Source organism: Tyto alba, unplaced genomic scaffold (genome assembly GCF_018691265.1).
Source record: "Tyto alba isolate M040663 unplaced genomic scaffold, T.alba_DEE_v4.0 Super-Scaffold_32, whole genome shotgun sequence".
In the NCBI taxonomy this organism is placed as follows: Eukaryota; Metazoa; Chordata; class Aves; order Strigiformes; family Tytonidae; genus Tyto; species Tyto alba.
In genome coordinates this window covers 7,903,849-7,923,821 of record NW_024881307.1, presented here as the reverse complement: position 1 = coordinate 7,923,821, position 19,973 = coordinate 7,903,849, and the positions used below count along the sequence as shown (strand labels likewise).

The 19,973-nt window shown below is 51.1% G+C and overlaps 4 protein-coding genes across 6 annotated transcripts; 2 read left to right on the top strand and 2 right to left on the bottom strand.

The window, feature by feature from the left end:
• Positions 1–3,234: 3,234 nt before the first annotated feature.
• On the bottom strand, positions 3,235–7,877 carry FDXACB1 (ferredoxin-fold anticodon binding domain containing 1). 2 transcript variants are annotated; one of them, XM_033005534.2, is made up of 5 exons: positions 7,599–7,877; positions 6,878–7,034; positions 6,539–6,742; positions 5,737–5,895; positions 3,235–5,000 (listed from the first exon to the last, which is right to left on the bottom strand). In XM_033005534.2, exons 1-5 carry the CDS (start codon positions 7,765–7,767, stop codon positions 3,812–3,814), a joined length of 1,878 nt encoding a protein of 625 aa, XP_032861425.2. In that variant the 5' UTR covers positions 7,768–7,877; the 3' UTR covers positions 3,235–3,811. The 2 variants fall into 2 exon arrangements, with proteins under 2 accessions (XP_032861425.2, XP_042656510.1); XM_042800576.1 differs by lacking the exon at positions 6,878–7,034 and having other exon boundaries at positions 7,599–7,833.
• A 693-nt stretch (positions 7,878–8,570) lies between these two features.
• CUNH11orf1 (chromosome unknown C11orf1 homolog) lies at positions 8,571–10,064 on the top strand. The gene is given in 4 exon segments (XM_009966667.3): positions 8,571–8,801; positions 9,314–9,380; positions 9,757–9,869; positions 9,872–10,064. Coding segments are annotated over 4 exon segments (594 nt in total). The 5' UTR covers positions 8,571–8,576; the 3' UTR covers positions 10,061–10,064.
• A 1-nt stretch (position 10,065) lies between these two features.
• On the top strand, positions 10,066–18,690 carry HSPB2 (heat shock protein family B (small) member 2). Of its 2 annotated transcripts, XM_033005556.1 has the most exons (3): positions 10,066–11,085; positions 15,297–15,466; positions 17,784–18,690. In XM_033005556.1, exons 2-3 carry the CDS (start codon positions 15,433–15,435, stop codon positions 18,233–18,235), a joined length of 486 nt encoding a protein of 161 aa, XP_032861447.1. In that variant the 5' UTR covers positions 10,066–11,085; positions 15,297–15,432; the 3' UTR covers positions 18,236–18,690. The 2 variants fall into 2 exon arrangements, with proteins under 2 accessions (XP_032861447.1, XP_009966237.1); XM_009967935.2 differs by lacking the exons at positions 10,066–11,085; positions 15,297–15,466 and adding an exon at positions 16,489–16,893.
• CRYAB (crystallin alpha B) lies at positions 11,173–14,837 on the bottom strand. The gene is made up of 3 exons (XM_009966666.3): positions 14,405–14,837; positions 12,668–12,790; positions 11,173–11,502 (listed from the first exon to the last, which is right to left on the bottom strand). Exons 1-3 carry the CDS (start codon positions 14,729–14,731, stop codon positions 11,299–11,301), a joined length of 654 nt encoding a protein of 217 aa, XP_009964968.2. The 5' UTR covers positions 14,732–14,837; the 3' UTR covers positions 11,173–11,298.
• Positions 18,691–19,973: the final 1,283 nt, after the last annotated feature.

The window sequence follows — 19,973 nt, the reverse complement described above, 5'->3', positions numbered from 1 at the left end:
AGGGCTCCACGGCTCGTGACACACGCCCCCAGTAAAGGGCTGTCACGCTGGCAGCTCGCCAGCAGGACAGGCGGCCACACAGGCAGAGACCCAGGCCCGGACTACAGGCAGGTCACCTCGCCCTCGCTACGACTAAGCGGCTTCGCTCTGTCCTCTAGAAAGGAGGGGTAAGCCTGGACCCTCCCTCCGCTCGTGGGCTCAGAGGGGACCCCCTGTTACTGCACAGAGCCCCTCTTTCCCTCCTGGGAAGTTTAAGCTAAGTGCGCTGCAGCGATTTTAAGGGGGGGCCTAAACAAGCTCATTCACTCACACACTCATACGGACGCAGACACACACATGGACACAGACCAGGGAAAAATAGAACTTCCCAGAAGAGGGAGCAAGCTCTGTGCAGCCAATGTCTGGGGAGCCATCCCTTCCACCGAGCAGGAGAGGAGAGCCTGAGACCTGCCCCCCGGGATGCATGGGGGCCAGAGGGGCCTCGACATGCCGAGGGGATTCCCGGGTGGCCAAGGGGCAAACGGCGTGACACGTGACACATGCCCCGGGTACAGGGCTGTCTCGCTGGCCAGGCCGCCAGCAGGCAGAAAGCCGCCGGGGCCGAGGGAACGGCCCTCCCCTGCTTACAGGGTGGGCTTGGGGTCCGCAGAGCTCCATTTCCCCCTCGGGTGTGGAGAGGGCAGTTCTCACCCTCCTTACAGGGTTGCCCCTCTCTCCGGGTAGCCAAACCATGGGGAAATATGGCAAAAGGCCAGCAAAAGCAAAGACCCAAGCCCTGGTTACAGGGAGGTCGCCCGGTGCAAAGCCAGCCAGGCTACTAAAGGTGCTGGCAATGCTCTTGTGTGACCACAGCCCCAGTGACAGGGAAGTCCCTCTGCCCAGAGCACCCTCCCCTTTCCCTCTCTTCAGCCCGCCGGTCCTCCCCTCACTCACTCTTGCCTCGCAGCTCCACACCGTGCCGTCTTTCTTCTCCGGCAGCCGCTGCCTGGAAGGAGGGCGCAGTCAAGCACCAGCTCCTCCACCCGGAGGACAGTGAAGCCGACCCCCGGAGGGAGGTCCCCACACCGCTCCCCAACCCACAGCCATCCCTCCCCCCTCCACCCCGTACCCCCCCGGGCTCAGCCACCTTTCTCACTGCCATGGTACCCAGCGACCTGGAGGGAGAGAAACCCGCAGAGACCCCAGCCCTGCTTCCGGGGTGGCGGCCCAACTCAGGGCCCTAAAATGGCTTCTCGGTGCCAGGGCTGCCCCGGCAGGGCCAAAGGCTGCCCGGGGAGGACCCAGGATCCGCTTGCAGGTACATCCCAAATGCCCGGAGAGGGCCTCTTCCCCTCAGCCTCCCGCCTTGCCCCACAAGTCTCTTTCTCCCAAGCCGCTCCTGGGGCTGAGAGCAGAGAGAAAGAAGGCTAGGGAAGGGCACGCCCAGCCCCACGCCTCTGAAAGGCTGGGGCCAGGGACTCCCGCCTGATTACAGGGGGTCCTCCCAGCACCTCCCGTTGAGCGCAGGGGATGCTCACAGCCCTGCTTACAGGGTGGTCCCCCTTGGCTCGGCAGGTTCAATAAACCCCGTGGAGCTCAAGGCTTCAACCTACTCCCGAGTTATGGGCTGGCCGTCCCGGCTGCAGCACAACACTATGTCTTCTGGAACCCTGCTTCCCCCTGCTCTCTGCATGTGGAGATGGTGGCTCTCACCCTCCTTACAGGGTTGCCCCTCCCTCCGAGCAGCCAAACCACGGGGCAACATGGCACAAGGCCAGCAAAAGCAAAGACCCAAGCCCTGGTTACAGGGAGGTCGCCCGGTGTAACGCCAGCCAGGGCTCCAAAGGCGCTGGCACTGCTCTTCTGTGACCCCAGCCCCGGTGACAGGGAGGTCCCTCTGCCCAGAGTGCCTTTCTCCTTCCGCCGCTGGTCTCCCGGGCTTTCTCCGCTTCTCTCGCCTCCAAGTGCCACAGGATGGATGCCTCCTCTCTGCTCCACCAGCTGGTGCAAAGGCAGGAGGATGCGGTCAGGAACGTGAGGAACGCCGAGCCCCTGAGGGAGGTCTCCACAGCACCACCCGACCCCCGGCCGTCCTCCCACACCTACCCCCTCTACCCTAACCCCCCACCCTCCCCAGAAAAAAAACTCACGGATCAGCTTTTCTCACTGAATTGTCGATCCGGTCCTTCCCGCAGGGACGAGTGCGAGGTGCTCTCTGCTGCTCCGGGCTCCTGGCCGCTCCCGGCGGGGGCTGAACCCTCCGCATCCCCTGACGCGATGGCTGACCGCGCCCCCCCGGGTCGGCACCTGAGCGCCAGTCCCCCCCTCAGCGCTCGCCGACTCCCCGAAGGCGAACCCCGCGACGGCGATGGACGACCCCCGCCCGCCCGCCCGCCCCGAGGCGATCGCGGACCCTCCCCACGACGGCGACGGCCGACCCCGAGGCGATCGCGGACCCTCCCCACGACGGCGACGGCCGACCCCGAGGCGATCGCGGACCCTCCCCCGCCGGCACCGACCCCTCCCCAGGCGGGTCCCGCTCCCCTTCCCCTCAGGCGGCCGCTCTCCCCCTCACACAGCCCCGCGACGCCCGCTCCCCCCCTCACACAGGCGCGCGACTTTGGCGCCCTCGGCGCGTGACGCCCGCTCCCCCCCTCACACAGGCGCGCGACGCCCGCTCTCCCCCTCACACAGGCGCGCGACGCCCGCTCCCCCCCTCACACAGCCGCGCGACGCCCGCTCCCCCCCTCACACAGCCGCGCGACGCCCGCTCCCCCCCTCACACAGGCGCGCGACCTTGGCGCCCTCGGCGCGCGACGCCCGCGCCCCGCGCGGCGGAGGGGGCACGCGCCTCGCGCCCGCCGCAGCCCTCGCGCCTCGCTGCCCGCCCCGCAGCGCCGGCCCCGCCCCCGCCGTGCGGCCGCCCCGAGGGCTGCGGCGGGGCCGGGCCCCCCAGAGCCGCCGGGCAGCGCTGCCCCGGGGCTGCGGCAGCCGCCGAGGAGTCGCTGCGGCGCCGGCAACGGCCGCGGCCCGTAGGGTCGGTACCGCCTGTCGGCGGACGGGCCGCCCGATTAGCGCCTGCCGAGCTGTTGCCGCCGCTCCCCGGCGCGTCCCCGCAGGTTCCAGTAACGGGGTCTGTGACTGGCGTGTTTCGTCAGCCATTAGATCAGCTGTAGCGATTAACACACCACCGGTGCTACAGCTGCCTTATAGCATCAGTTAGTGCCCTTTGGAGTCTAGTAATGGAATTGCCAGTTGCGATTACCTTCTGCATTAGCTATTCAGAAAATAGTGTGCTGGTGCACGTGGCTGGGGTCCCCTCAGGCCCAGCACTGGCCCTGGCCCCCCTTCTGAGATGCTGCACGGGGCAGCCCAGCACACACCGCCCTCCCACTGGGACTGAGCAGCTGCCCAGAGAGAGCTTTCAGTGCTCAAACTGTACACAACCCTTCAGAAGTAGTAAGAGCCTCCTTCTTCCAGTTTACTCGATACAGTTGCCACCAGTACAAAGTGCTCGGCAAACACAAGAATAGGAAAAGTGAAGTGGCAGCAGTAAGGAGATCAAGCCCAGCCTCACAGCACCCTAGCAAAGAAAGACTCCACTTTTCAAAATGAGGTTTCATTACACACACGCAGAACGGGAAGGTGCTTGATCTTCATTAAGAGGAATTTCCCCATGTTGAATGTGTGCAGGTACTTGAAGTCCACAGCGCCTTTGGGAGAAGCACTGCAATAACACGGAGCGTTAGGTCCGACAGGATGTTGGCTGCATTTTCCACATCGGCAGCAAGCGCGGGCACTGCTCGTGCACCTGAGAACAATGTACCACGGTCTACCGAAGAGTTACACACAGGCATTGCTCAATTTCCTTCCGAAAGAGCAACTGCTTCTCTGCCACCTCCCGGCGGCTCAGTGCCTTGTCACAGGACTGAAAGGTCAGCCTGTAGCAGAGGCTCTTCCGTCCCGTCTCTGGCTGCTGGAAACTGTCAATTAACTGGATAGATACAACCGTTTCACCTGACACCTGCCTAGCAATGGTGTGAAAAGCAACTTCATCAAATTGCTCCCCGTCAGGAACCCAAAAGCTGACATCATGCACGTAGGAAGGTGGATAGAGAGAAAAATTCTTGAAAAGCCTTAACTCTCCTCTAGGAAATTGATGGAGGAACCGCGTGTCTGATGTCCAGAGCATTCGCCAGTCAGATATTCCACAGATCAGCATGGCTAGTAGGTCGAGATTCAGTGAAGCAAAGACAACAACCAACTCACTGCTTTCTAGTTCATAATAAGCTGTCCTTATAATTCCCACACAGGACCCCTTCTTAGAGAAGCCTGAAGTATCCATCTCCACACAGATGATGTACTGAACTTTACTAAGCTGAGATTCAAAAGCAGCAAAGTCATTTAGCTCAGTTGTTTCAAAGCTCGTTGCTTCCTGTAGATCAATATTAACTTGAAAGCCGGAAACAGTCTGGTGAAGACAATGTATGCTGGTTTTCATGTTATTCACCAACATCTGGATACAGCTGTTCTCTGTACCCCTGTTAACTGCACATACAAAAACCATCTCATGAAAAACAGGCATGGAGTAAGGAGTGATAAGACACTTCCTGAATACGGGGCCAGAAAGAGCATGAAGTGTCCCCAGGGGAAAAGCTCCTCTTTGTATTATTGCCTGAGCATAAGGTAGAAGGGAAGGTCTAAGATAATATTGATTTGAAATGTGGCATCCCTCTTCTATGTTCACCCAGCCATTTTTATCTGTGTCCCTGCTAAAATCAACATGGGAAAATAAAATTTCATTCACCAGTCCGTTAGACATTTCTTCAGTACTTGGAGTGTCCTCTGGGCTCAGAATGATCCAAAAGATATTTGAGTGACAAACATCATTGAGGTGACCTTGGTGGAGCAGAGAAAGGCAGCAGTCAATGTTTTGTAACGGAAAGGCTTGGCTGAGGTCTGCAGTGATCTTCTCCTTTACTGTCCGTACTGGATGATTTGAATTTTGTTCTAGGAAACCCCTGTGAAAAATAAAAGTGTAAATTACAGACACCACTAAACAGATTTCCTTGAAATGCCTTCCTGTGACTATAATCTGAGTGCAGCGATTTACCCCAAACAATCTCAGACATTAAGCCAGTTTCTAGTAACTACCTGCACAAGTCAAGTCTTTCATCAGGGGTGTTGCAATGACTAACACATTTTCAGGACAGTGGTGTTTGTCTCCAGGTTGCAATCAAGAATTAACTTCACTTTCACTGGTAAAAAAGGAATGGAACTTAACAGTCAGCATCACCATTTCCGCTCAGCACAGTCATTACCACACTACAGAAATTAATCAAATTATGCTCGCTCTGGATAGTCTCTGAAGTACGCAGCAGTTTGCCAAAGACATTAGCATTTTTTATCCAAGCTAGCCTTAGTATTATGGCATTAGCAGACACCAAGTCAGTTCCTGAATTTCTTCCACAGTACAGTAAAATAGATTGAAGTTTTTACCTTTATTTGTGCATTCAAGTATAGAGCAGCTTGGTCTCAACCACAAAGTTTCTTCTTGTTCTGTAGACTTATTTTTAAGTAGGCTGTAACCAAAAGCCAGCATGAAGCAGACTTGAAGAAGAAATGGAACAGAAATTTGGTAAAGGGGAAAGGAGGGAAAGTGAAGCAATTCCATTTTATCTGATATCTATGATGGTCATTCCCATTGAGAGCAGAAGCGTGTGTTACTGCCAAACAGAAACTAATTATAAAACTTACCTATTAATTTTATCCACGAGTACTTGTGGTACTTGAAAAGAAACTTTTCGGCTTTTCAGTTCCATCTCACAGATCATAGGTTTGAAATATGGAAGTGGCATGCTTCGTGTGAAAATGTGGTTTAAAGCACCCTCTACACGGAAAGATTTATCTTGACTCCTGACAATACACAAAAGTGGAGCAAAGTCATTGATCATTTCCTATATATAACATGTCACAAGTAAGCATTACACAGACAGCTCTGTGTAATACTAACACATCTCTTGTTGAATCCCAGGTCTTGTTACAAGGTGACAAAAATGCAACACTACCATATTTTTACTGGGCAGATGGTCCAACATTGAAATAAGTTGCACAGAAAGGTTATGCAGTCTCCATCCCTGGAGACGTGTCTCTGAGCAAGTTGCTCTCGCTGGCTCTGCTTTCAGCTGTGGGGTACGGCTAGATGATTGCTGGAGGTCACTGCCAACATCAAACATGCTGTGATTCTGTGATTGCCAGGCAGATACACATACCACAGTCTTCTTGCTGTCTTTAGGCCGAGATTGACGTTTGTTCTGAAATGGACCATTTTGCCCTTTAAAATCTTAAGATAATCTTATTTTTTAGAGAGTACTTTGGCAAAAAGCTTGCATTTTTATCTTGGCTATTCTGCTCAAAGGTGAAAAAGAACTGCAGCTATCTTAAGGAAAATTAAAGGAAGTTCCTCTCTCCAACAAAGAAGATACTAAAAGAACATAGTAGTGCTAGGCATTATAAGAGCATGAATTTCAGCTTTTCAGTTTTGCCATATGATGGTTACCTGTAGCCTGTACACTTATATCCATGGATAGTCTCTGCTTTAAAAGGATGAATGTTACTCAAGATAAATCCAGCTCCTGCTGCCACAGCCACAATTTGCCAGCTGTTGTGCCATTCTCTCTTTGGTTGATCAGCAGGTGTCCCACCCTGTCCATTGCAAAGAGCCACATGGATCTCTCCCTCCTCTGTCAGCACTTCTGAGGAGCTGGAAGAAAAGCCAGTCAACAAGAAAAATCCTGCTAGCACACCCCAAAATTATTAGTGCAAGAGAAACACCTGTAACACAGCTAGAAATCTGTACCACTGCAGTCAATTAGCATAGAACTACTGGTTTACTCACCTATGGAAAAAGTGGGCAAGAAGCTCTCTGTTCTTCACTACCCCTGCTTTTCTCCCACAGTGAGGGAAGTTGAAATAAATACAATCAAATTCTCTTTCTTCTGGTAAAAAATAGTCATTTAGCTTGGTGCAGTCCACAGAAAACACAACTTCAGCTCCTTCAAAAGTAAATGAAAAACAAGATTCTGGTGTTTATCATTATTGAAAATTTTAAAGAAAGGTAGCAATTAAAGTCCTCTAGTCCATCTTTAAGCATATCAGAGCAGCAGCTTCCAGGCATCTTCCCAGTCACGTGCATTAGGAAAACCAGAAAGCCTAAGCTCCCTCTGCTCTCCTGCAGAGACTTCTGCTCCTTGGCCACTTCTTGCAGTGCTATTTCAGTCTGATTAGATTTTAGGGTATTCGATTTAGTCTCTCGGACAATTCCAATTCCTCGTGGCAAAAGCGGTCTGCTGAGACGTCTGGAGCGGTGACAAGCTATCAAGGGACGGACAGCTCCTCCGGAGGCACCGCAGCGCCAGGTCCCGGATTTAACGACGGCATTGCCGCTGTAGAGCCTCGCTTCGACCGCAACGAGGAGAGAGGTTACAGCTAACGGCTCAATACCAGCGACACCGTTTCTCTCCCCGTCCCGGTCCCCTACGTCGCCTTGCTCCCGGGCCCCCGCCATCTCCCTCCCTCCCTCCCCGCCGCCCGGCCGAGCCTCGCCGGTGCCCACTCACCTCTCTCCCGCAGCCGCCGGATGCTCTCCGCGGCTCGCCGCCGCCCGCACACCTCCTCTTCGCTCTCGTAGCAAGTGGCCACGACGTGGGTCCCCGCGGCCCCGCACAGGGAGGCCGCGAAGGAGAAGTTGCCCTCCCCGAGCAGCAGGACGCGCCGCGCCGGCGCCATGTCCGCAGCCAGCCCGCAGGCCGGCGCTCGCGGGCCGCCGGCGCTCCCTCATGACGTGCCCCGTCACGGACCGCTGCGCTCGTCGCCCGCCGGTGGCGTCAGGCCGCACCGCCCCCGCCGGCTGCGAGGCTCCGGGCTGCCGGGCCCGGCCGCGGCCCCGCGCTTCCGCGGTGCGTTGCGGGCCGCCCTCACGGACCCTCTGCGCCGGGCCCGCAAGGCCGCCGGCGCCCCTGGCGAGGCCAGGAGCTGGAAGTGGCGGGCCGCCGCGGTGCCTGCGCTGCAAGCGAGGGCTTGAGATCTCGAGGATAGCGATGCTTTACTGTTGCGTGTTCTGCTTGTGTGCCCGCAGCTGCTGCACGGGGCAAGGACAGTGTTTCAGGAGTCACATGGGTGAAAGGCTTAAAATTGTCAATCTCCAGGAGACCTACTGCCAGCATTTTATGAGGTCTGGTCCTGGTTCAGGCACTAGGTCACTGCAGCCTTGGGTAAATCACTTTTGTCTATTTCAAAGTTCCTCTGAGAGGTATTCAGTAACCTGAATCTGGGAACCACAGTATCACAGTTGAGGAAAATAAATACTTGCTGTACCACCTCCCTCCCCTACCTCCCAAACGAAAAAAAAAAAAAAAAAATTGCTTTTTGGCATCAAGAAGGAACATTGTTCTTCTGCAATGCCCCCTGTCACATGTAGGTATAGTAGGTCCCTCTCCAGTCACCATGGAGGTGGAAGGGGCAACATTACTTGTCGTGTTACCTGCTGTTGATACTCAATGTGAGCCTAGGGAGTTGTTGATTTATATTGCCAGAACATGTCCAAGATCTGTCAGTACAACTCCCTCCATGGCTCCTTAATGCATGCTACTGGCCACAGGGAACTGTGGATGGACTGGGACTGCACTTCTAAATTTTCCCAGCATGGCTGGAGGTGCACCACCAATGAAAATGATTACTCAGAGAAAGCCCTTATGGAAGACTGGAATGAAGAACAATACGAGATCCAGAGAACTGTACAGCCCAATCCACTTCCTTCCCAGGTATGTCCTTGTACTTTTCCTTATTGTGGATATAGCAAATCTCAGTTGAGCTGATCACTGGTCACTTAATTTGTCATGTGCACAGGGCATTATCCTTTCCATCCCCAGCTACGAATACATCAGAGGTAAGTCTCTCAAGAGTAGCTTCCCTTTCTGCAGCCCTGCTCCTAGTCTTTTCTACTGTTTTTTAAAAATGGAGAAAGGCAACAGTCAGCACTCTTTTCTCTGGTGAGTGCCCTACAACAGTTCCACTACAGGTATAAAGATGTGAGGAATGCTTTTTTGTTTAAACTTATTCTTATTCCTTGTACCAGTGGCCCCAGTCCAGCTCTCTGTCCTTTGCTGTTCAGAGGGTGAATCAAAAATGTCATCACTGAAGCTTTGTGATCTTTGGTTAGACTGATTTGAAAGTAGCAGTGCAATTGCAGATACTTTGGTCTTCCTGTTGGATATAAAATCTTCACGTTTTTTACTTATATTTAGCCATACTAAATGTGAATTTTTCTTTCCAGTATACTCACTGCTTTGAAACAACATACTATTCAGACTACAACATGGGAGAGTATCAGAGAATAAACAGTATGTGCACAGAACAGAAACATAGTCTGTTAGATCTCTAGTGCAGCTAAAGAGGAGCTTCTGAATGACATTTGTGCTTAGAGATGACAGAATTGTTTTCTGTCGTGTTCTCATTGTTGAGTTGTGCTCCTGTGCCACCACAGAACAGGTATTTCAAGTCATTCAGGGAGTGGTGTTTCCATTTCAAGTGTTCTTGTCTAGATAACCTCATCACATTTATCCCCAATGAGCTTTCACTCAAAATTCCCATTTCTTGGTCCTGAGTTTGAGCCTAACAAAACCCTGCTCTGTAGAAAAGATCTCCCTCTCTTGCACTGTCTGGATATGTTCTTACTCTTTTGCACTTCCTCAAGTTTTTTTGTGTTTATTCTTCTAGGATTTGAACAAGAACCTCATTGGTTTCCAGGCCACCACCATGAGATGGAACCTCCTTCATTCAGCCCAACTGTTCAATCCTGTTACACAAGAGACTACAGGCCTCCATATGGCAGCATTTTCTTTGCTTGTGTCCAGCACTCAGAGAAGGAATAAGAAGGATGCACGAAAAGCAACAGAGGTGGAGAGAATCTGCACATTATGCCTTCAGAAAAACAGGAGGCCTGTTTGCTAGCAGTGCTACAAGGATATCCTTCAATCAAAAAGACCTGTCACACATTAAAGCCAAATGTACCATCATGTGAAAAATGTTCTTCCTGCTTTGTAAGCTGTATTGTTAGCTGTATTGTTTGTAACATATGTGCGTTTCTGTTGTTTGTTTCGTGTGCAGAGGTGACACAGTCGCTGTGTGCCTTGTCAGTCAAGCCTAACTAACACCTTAACGGGAAGAGCTTATTAGAACCAGCTAATAGGAGACACTAGACCTTGGCAATTAGGTGGGATTTGGGGTAATTGACAATGACCCCACATCACTGAGTGCTCATTTTATTTTTCTCACTTAAAGCCATGGAAGAAGGATGTCTTCTCAGTTCATTTGAGATTTAAACTGATCCCTTCTCATATAACTTTCGTCCTAGCAGGTATGAGGAACATGTGCAACAGATCTACGACATTCTGTTCTTTTTGGAGATGAATTTTAGAAATTCAATTCCAGTAATACAGACTTTCCTTTATGCTCATATCCCTTTGAAGAGAGGTGCTAAGCAGATGATGACACCTGAGAAGGACTTAGTAGTGTTTTGTACCACTCAATAATATTAGCATAAATCAGATTAATACCATAGACGTCAGATCCTGTCCATTGTTTGAAGGGCACTGACAACATAGTTTCAAATGGACATGATTTGTACCATAAGAGCAGGATATTTTTCTCCTCTGGTTATATCTGTGTTTAATACAGCTATGCAGTTTTCATCTGCAACTGCTCTGAATTGGTTGCAGCACTTGGATACTTCTCCATAACATGAGTCATTCTAGAGATTTAAGATATAGTTGTCTTCCATTCGGTTGTTAACTAATACCCACAGTTCGAATGGGTTTCGATTGTCATGAAGTTGTTTTACCAGTCTAAACTCCACTGGAGAAACTTTTCTATTGCTTGTGAAACACCCTGAAATCCTCTGGCAACACTGAAGGAAAAGGCTGATGCAATTAGGTGTTTGCAAAACACTGGAGTACATGAAGTGAAGCTAGCAAAGTGTTTCTGAACACCAACACAAGCTCTCCTGGACACACCTGCCACTCAAGCCGTGAGCAAGAATGATGCCAGGTATGCTTCCCTGCCCAGCAACCTTACACAGCTTTCTTGTCCCAACACTTCCCTTGTCCTCAGTGCTCAAAACAAGAAAATACAAACTGCTTATTCACGTTTTATTTGTTAGTGAACTTACTTAGCATAAATAATAAGAGTAGCCATTCAGTATATCTGGCATTTGATGAAAAGTACTCTTGAATGGCCCCCAGGGTGACTTTAAATAGTGGCCTACTTCCTCTGGGCTCCTGCAATGGCAGGCTTCTCTTCACGGGTGATAGGGATAGTGCGCTCAGGGACGTCACTTTGTTTCCTTGGTGCGCTCACAGTCAGGACGCCATCCAGAGAGAGAGATGAGGTTATGGTCAGAGGGTCCACATCATCTGGAATCCTGTATTTCCTGTTGAACTCCCTGGCAATAAAGCCATGCTCATCCTTCAAAAGAAGAGAAGGAACAGCCCTGATTAGAAACGTTCACTCAGTTCCACCTAAACCATGGGCCCTTTGCATAAAGTCTGAGACTAGGAAGCTCCAGCTCTCAAAGGAAAACTTTACAGAAAGTTAAGAGTTTTTATTATGAGATGCCATTTTTAAAGAGCCAAGACTGGCCAAAGTGAGACACTGCCTTGCCTAGGCTGCAGGTGCCTGCACTGTTTACAGGAGGAGGCTTTATGTTCCAGCTCTTGTGCCAGATAGAGACTGGCTTCCTTGCCCAGTGGTGTGCTGTCATTCCTAAGATGCAGCAGCTAGACCTACATGCAGTGCCAGCCACGCCTGTTCCCGAGGGGCTCCAGAGCTCTAGTAATACACAGCTTCCTAGGGAGCTGATCTCTGCTATAGTGCTTGATTGTTTTCTTACCCAAAAGAATTTGCAGAAGCTGTGTCAGGATTAGAGGCTTCCACCAGCAACAAGTAATGCTGTATTTCCTGACTGACAGATCTGTGCTCCCAGAAGCTCTTAGAGCTGACAATCCCAGTGACGTAGCTACTTTATCATGCATATTCATTTCCTTCTGGCAAGGAAGTGGGGGGCAGCAGGTGAGAGGGAGATGGGACTTGCTAACCCTGCTACGTACAGTTTTGGACATTGTTTTTGACTTCTGTCTGCCCAGTTGCCACACAGGTCTCCAGAGCCAGAAAGCAGTGGGATGACTAACAGCAGAATGAACACAACCTTTAAGGATTGCAAACTGACAGATGGGCCTTTTCCAGTAAGAAGTAGCCTCGTGGTAACAGAACAGGGCAGTGCACTGATTCATTATGTGGTTTAATTATTACAGTTTGTTGATAGCTTGTTGAATGCCTCCCTGCATTCCTGGCCTCTTCCCAGAAAGAGGGAGGTCCAGAATTGCCCATTTCAAAGATGATTTTCCAGTTAGTTCACAGTTCCTGTAATACCAGCATTAAATCTCCACCCTGTTGTTGCCCAGTCTGGGCAGTTGAGGGGTTGCACAGAGCATCTTCCATTAGGATTGGTTGATAAAAAGCATTAGAAGTATTTGAGATGAGCACTGGAGAGGATCGTTTTGCAGTCCTCTTGTTTAACCATAGATGAGGAAGTTCACACTGACTATCAGTCTTACAGTTAAAGTAGAAGTACCTGGCGCTCCTCGTGTTTCCCATGAATTTCTATCATGTCCCCAAGCACCTTCACTTTTAGCTCCTCGGGGGAAAAATGCTTCACATCAAGATTTACAGAAAATTTGTCCTTCTCCAGTCGCATCTGCAAAACAAGCAGGTAACTTCAGAAAAGAGTAGGTGAGGGTTTCATCTTAAAAAGGCTCTCAGAATATAGTGGTTCGAGACTCAAGCTGGCATCTACACATGCACTGTCCAACCTTCATTTGATCCCGGGATTCTGATCTGCCTGGCTTTGTCCCTTGCTGGCCTGTTACATTAATGCCCATCACTACTGTATCTAAAATGTGAATACTTTCTCCTGAACGCATAGGATAAATGTTTCCCTTGGGAGTGAGGAAGAGATTCTCTTAATCTGATTTTGTTAAAACTGACTCTTTAGTTGGCATATGGGTTTTGCATCCAATTCTTTTTAAGGAATACCTGGAGGTTTCGATTTTCTGTGGCTGGATTTTTCAAAGCCTTTCAAGCAAAAGAAACCCTAACTGTGCAGCTGACTGCAGTTCATCTGAAGGCTTGCAGGTCTTCCCCTGCACTGTCACTCTTCAGTAACCAAAATAATGTGTCATTGGCAAGCAGTACTGCCTCACTGCTCACCTCTGTTATCTGAGCAGCAGGACTTCTGCCAAAACTGAGTCACCTGCTGCTAATCCCACCTTCTTCTCTTCCATTTTGCACCATAACACCTCTAAATAATACTGCTTTTTGCTGCTTCTTGAGGTTGAATTTGCATTTTCTGTCTGTTTTGGACACATTTGTGGAACTTTGCTATATGAGGTGGCTGTTTCTTCCCTCCTGCTGCACCCATGGTCAGGGAGCATTGTGAGCCTCCTGGAGGTCTGCTCGGGGATGTGGAGGCAGCCTCTGTGCCAGCTCTGTGCTTACTGGTTTCTGCAGTTTGACCTGGGAGTCTAGGTGCTTCCTCCTCCTTCTAGATTATTTGTGAAGATTTCTCCACTGAGCTAGTCAGACATTGTTATCTGTGGTGCTTATTACAGCTACTACAGTGGACAGCCAGACCCAGGTCACTAAATTAAGGGAAACATTACGCAAAGATTAAGAAAATACTTTTCTCTGACTCCTTTGGCTTAGAATAGCTCTACAAGCTGCTTGTAAATAAGACAGTTGACTTGCAGAACAGGCAAGGTTGTTTGAACTGTGTGCCTCTTGGCTTAGCCCCTGAATCAAGCAGGCTGCTCCTTCATGATCCTTTGGGTCCTATATCTTAAAATGCTGTTCTTCTCAGCAGTGATTCTTTAAAATAGGCCCCTTTTTCCTCAGCAACCATGAGGTCCCACACGGCCTGACATGAGGATTCTACTACCCCTGCCCACTACCCATGTGCCATTCGCTTCTCGGGTGGGATTGGGACTGAAACTTTTGAACAGCAGACAGGAAAATTAGGCTTCCTCCTTTCTTCCATCAGCTCTTACAGTCATTTGCCACACACTCAGCTCAGTTTGCCTCTATTCTGAACCCTATTGCAATACTTGCTCTCAGTCACAAATGAGCAGAGCATGCAGAGGTTCTTGTCTAATGCAAAGGAGCAGAGGCACAAACACAGCACCCTTTTCCCCAGCCTTTTCCTAATAACCATCTACAAGCAGCTTCTAAGCCCTCAGCTTTCTGGCTCGCCAGCTCCAGACCCATCAGGATGTGCACACAGCAGTAACAAAGAGCATTAAGAAGGGAAGATTACCTCAGAGAGTCCTGTCTCTAGCCAACTGGGCATCCGAAGAATGGGGGATCTCATCAGGAAGGGACTGAGGCTGGGGGAAGCAGGGAGCAGCTCTGACTCCTGCAGGTGCTCTCCGAAAATCTGGTCAAAGATACGACTCGGTGCCAACCAAGATAACAGGGGTCTGCGGATCAGGGGGTTATGAATGGTGATATCCATTGGAGTGCGCTGGAGGAGGCTGGCAAACGACTGTGCTGCAGTGCTGTGCCGGGAGCACGGGACAGCTTTATACCCATGCAGCTGGCCTGGCCTTCCCCCCCTTCCCCCACCCCCCCCCCCGAGGCCCATTGAACAGTGGTGTCAGGGATTTTATTGTCCCACTCCTGGGCTGGTCCCTTCAGCGGTGCCCAGTAGCTGTCTGGGGGATTTGAACATGCTGCCGAGGAGGCGGGGGAAGGGGAGAAGAAGAAAAGGAGCCTAATGGGGCAGCAAGAAGCCAAACTGCCCAGCCACCCGCCCTGCTCCCCACGTGCTGTTTATCTGCAGAGTCCCAGGCAGGCTTGGCGGATGTTCCCAGCTGCTTTGGATGCCAGCAGGATCAATGTAGCTCCTATCTTTGGCTCACAGGAAAAATGACAAGGGGCCATTGTTCCCACTGCCAGCACTGAGACTTCAGCTCCCCATATAACCCACCAGTCTAGGAAAAGCTCTGCCTCTGCCTAAGGCAAAGGAAGCCACAGGCTTGCTTTAGTCAGAGGGCAAGAAAGATCCCTGGAGATCTTTGCTGAGATACCTCTGGCAGTGTGGTATGCCTCATTGCCTTAGTACATGCTCACTCTGTGTGTGTGCGAATGAAGGATGGCTTTCTCCACAGTGTTTCAGCCCAACACCTCTCGTCTTTTGCCCACTACAGAAACCATTTTGCTGGAGTGAGCAGAAGAACCTAACATTCTGTGACCTCAGAGTACTCCAGAGGACTGTGAGCAAAGATAAACAGGGCATGTGAACGGCCTCATGATGCTGCTGCACTGCAACATGCCATCTCAGGGATGCAAGCTACCTCTGTCTGCTTGTGCCCTTGCAGTAAGCTGATTTCTTATAATTATGCTCCTAATACGTCTTAATTCACACATTTATTTGAACTCCTGCCTTGCCTGTGAACCTAAATCATGAGAATGGGTTCAGCCTAGCAACTGTCCTGAAAGGGCAAGAGCTAGTCTCTGCCTCTCAGAGCTTGCAACTTAAATACAATTACTGGCTCAGAAGCACATCATTCTTACTGCTAGCGCCAGCAGTCCTTTGCAAAAGGGTCTGACCCTCTACCTCTCAGCTTGTCTGCAAGAACAGAGAGCAGAATTTGCCCAGTGCAACAGCTCAGGCCATAAATATCTTCTCCAATTCCCCATTACATCAACAGCAGTGCACCTGCTCTATCATACTGCAGCGACATGGATTCAAGGAAATCTCTGGTTTCAGGGTGCAAGGAGCTTAACTGGGCTCTACTCCCCCTCCTTCCCCCCTCCCCCCCTCCCCTCATTCAATAAAACTGTATCTATGCCAGCCTCAGATCCTTGGTTAACTTGTGATCTCTGTCACAAGCATTTCTCCAAGTCTCATTACATTGTGACAAAGCCCTGGCCAGGGAACATCCAGCTTGCAACAGCATGGTTCAGGATGTAGAGGTGTCAGTAGTGGGATTTGGATCCTGTCTATCCCTGCTTGACTGCCTGAAGGACTTCACTACTCATAAGAACAAAAAGCTTGAGCAGACTGCTCAGCTTCTGGGAAAATCAAGCTCCTTTGTGCAGGGCACAGGAGAAGCTGATTGGGCCCTAAGCTCACAGTGGGGTGATGGGTGTGATAGTGACTTCATGTGACTTTGCTTAACCCGATCAAGTACCAGCCAGCATTAACTACTGCTACTGCCCCATCCCCATGGTGTGCTTCAGGACCAGCAGGACCAGTGTCAGGGACTCCTTGAATCTGTTTGCAGTGAGCCTTCTTGTGGGCTGTTGCCTTTGGGAGCACCACAGACAGCAGAAGCTGGTGTCTGTCCTGGTTTCTCCTAATTCAGCCTCCCTCAGTTCACCTCTGTGCCTCCCTGCTGTACTTGGCTGCCCGTTTGCCTCCTGCACCCCCTGCTCAAGGAGGGGATCTCAGAGGCTGGGAGGAGGTGCAGGATTTTCCCGAGGTGTCCCTGACTGCAGGCAGTGCCTCCACTCCCTGCTGGAATGCAGTGAGAAGCTTTGCTCGTCACCCTGGCGAGGCATCCTGGGGCCTGTGCGCGTGGCTATTTTGGTCCATCTTTTTATCACACACTCCTCCCTGTGGAATTTGCCCAATTAAAACCTTGCAATCTGCAGCCTTCACTCTCAGAGTCAGTGAGTGCTTGGAAAGTCCCCTTTCCAGACACGCCATGGCTGCACGGACTGTACCCCATGCCTACCCCATGAGTTCGGAGTATGAGTTTGCCAACCCTAGCAAGATCTACGACCAGAACTTTGGAGAAGGTAAGAAAGAGAATGGGATCCCCCTGGCACCTTTCTATCCTCTGGTGCAGAAGGGCTGGTGGAGTCCCTCTGGGGAGATTGAGCTCCAGAGCAGGCTAGGGAATCTGGAGCCAATGAATTTTGAGCATAAAAACCCAGGTCAAATCAGGGGGCAATATCCAGAAAATAGCCAGGGTGTCTCTCTTCAGGTTCACTTCCTCCATCCATGCCTACTGCTGTCTCTCCTGTCCCTCTCTCATGCCCCAAATGGTCTGGCATTCATGCATATGCTGTGCAAACATGGAGCAAAATGTTCCGGGGGGGTGAAGAGGGGGGGGGTTGCAGCCGGGGGCTGTGGAGAAAAGCTGAGCTGGGGTGTTCAGCACAAAGCCAGGCAGTGGCTGGCAGAGGGGAAGGAATGTGGGCAGCAGCAGAACCATTCAGCACCATCACAACAGTATGAAAAGGCAAAAAGCTCCAAGGAAAGCCCCCTGGACAATGGCACACAAAAGGCCTTTAGTTCTTCAAGGCAGTTTCTTCAGCATCAGCATTTTCCATGCCAATCCCTGGCTGTGGGGTTTGCACTGCAAAGTGCCCAGTGCACCTACCAGTCCTTCCCTGTCCACCCAGCAGACATGCAAAAGCTGGATGCCAGCCCTTGGCTTGCTGGCAGCTGCCAGCTGTGTGGTGGGAGGCAGGGGCTGGCAGACATCTGGCTTTGTGTGTGTTTTAGCGATGTAAAGGTAGGAACCACAAGAGACTCCATCCATATTGTGCTGATGTAGTGGCAAAACCAAGGTGTTTGCCAGGTCCGAGCCCCATCCTGCCACCTACCCCTATCTGCTGTCAACCATCTTTCTCCAACTCCTTCCCCTGGAAACCCCACACTCCTCACTGAGTCTCATTTTCAGGTGTGTCTCCATGCGAGATTTTAGCCCCTGTCCTGTACCATGGCTACTACATCAGGCCTCGGATCAATAAGCAGCTGGATCGAGGCACCTCTGAGATCAGCCTTAATGACCACAAATTCCAGGTGTTCCTGGATGTCTGTCACTTCCTGCCAGATGAGCTCACTGTCCGCACCGTAGACAACCTGCTGGAAGTGATGGGGCAGCACCCGCAGAAGGCTGACCGCCATGGCTTCATCTCCCGAGAGTTCACCAGGACCTACATACTCCCTCTGGATGTTGATCCCTTGCTGGTGAGAGCCACATTGTCCCACGATGGCATCTTAAGCATTGTGGCTCCCCGGACAGGGAAGGAGGTGAAGGCCAGAGTCAACGAGGTGAAGATAACCCAACAGGAGCCATCAGTGGGGAAAGAAGAGCAGTCTGAGGAAGGAAAAGGGAAGGAAGAATCCTAAAGGCCCCATATCCGGGCTTACACAGGGAAGGTGGGTGGGACAGGGATGGGGAATCCACAGTGCCAGACCCCTATTTCTCACCATCAGTGTTTGCAGCCATATGTATGCCAGACTTCTGCTTCTTAAGGCTGATGGCTGAAAAAAGGGACTTGGAACTGAAAAAAGAGGGGGACTATAGTGTTAGTGTGAGAGACTGTAATGCAAGTTTTCTCCTAGGTCAAGTGCTCATTGAGCACCATGCATGATGTTCTTCTCTCACCCCAAATGGCAAGGGTCACTCTTACCCTAATCTGTGAGGCTGTGTCACAGTGGACTGTTAAACAGCTGCTGTGCTCTAGCCCAGAAGAGTACTGGAAAGAGGGAAAAGATGATCCCAGTGCCTCACTTCTGAGTTGACCTTTGTGGAAATAGAAGGCACTTGTTGGTCTGTAAAAGTGCCTGCAGCTCTCAGGAGGAAAGAGGAATAAATCTGCCTCTGATCTTCTCTTGTTTGCCTTGGATTCATGTTGCTTCTGGCCAAGCTACTCTGCAGCAGGAAGGATGAACAGTGGCTTAGCTGCTCCAGATGCAGGGAGCAGAGCAGCGGGGAGTTCACACTGAGCTCATCTGTGGAAATGGCATCAGTGGGGACTTGGAGGGACTCTGGCCATGGGGCAGCTGGGGGGACCTCTGTGATTGGCCCTCCCAGCTCAGATGCACCTGGAGTTGTTCACTGCTGTAGGGAGCCCACAATGGGCAGTAGCCTTGAGGAGAAAAGATGTAGAGCGATGGGTTCTTGGAGGCTCACTGTGCATTTCCAGACCTGCAGCTGCAGTTAGCAAGTAAACAAATGCCAAGCTACAGTCTCTGCTTGCTTCAGCCCTCTAGTTTATGGGACATAAGGCTTGTTTGCACACAGATCTTTTCAGCCCTTTTGAGGGGAGTGATCCCCAAAATTCTAAAGGGAAAGGCTCTGCTCAGATCCCAAGTGCCTTGCTGGCATCCCAGAACTCTCTGTGGAGTCACAGACAGCATGAATTTGGCCCATTTTTCAGAATTCGTGATGCTACCAGCTACATGAGAAATGTCTCTTTAGTCTTGTGATGTTGGGCCAGGGATTGTGTGTGCTACTGTCAGTGGCAGCTGCTGCCTCAGATGGCCCTGAGGGCTCAGCAGCTGCCAGTTGAAATCCTTGTCTTGTCAGAGCCAATTAAAGCAGTCAAAATGCTGTGTCACTGGCCAAATATGGGGGGTCCCTGACCTGCCTCAGTGCAGCCCTCCCACAGAGGAGAGAAGAGGTTCCAAAGTCCCTGTGTACAGAACTTCTGCCTCTTCCTGCTGTGATGTGACCTGCAGACTTCTGTGCTCTGCCTCCATGAATACATAGGGCCAGAAATGCCCTGCTCAGGAGTCTATCCCATGCAGCGTACCTCCTCAGTTGCTGGAACACTGGTATAAGGCTGATCTTTCACCCTTGCCAGGCAAAATGGGATCCAGACCAGAGTGAATCACTGTGCATCTATTTTCTACTTCTCAGGGCCCCTGCCAGCAATGAGGATCAGAGTCAAATTAAGAGCAGCCCTGCCTGCCAGCCTCATGAGAGCAAGTGGGAGGATGGCTAAGCCTTCATCCCTCCGTGGTGCAGATCAGATACTCACACTCACAGTCTGTACTGCCAAGGGAGGCCCTTAGTTATGAAGTAGGACCAGATAATGTGCTACCAGTAAGTACTTCAGACACTGTCAAAATAAAAATCACC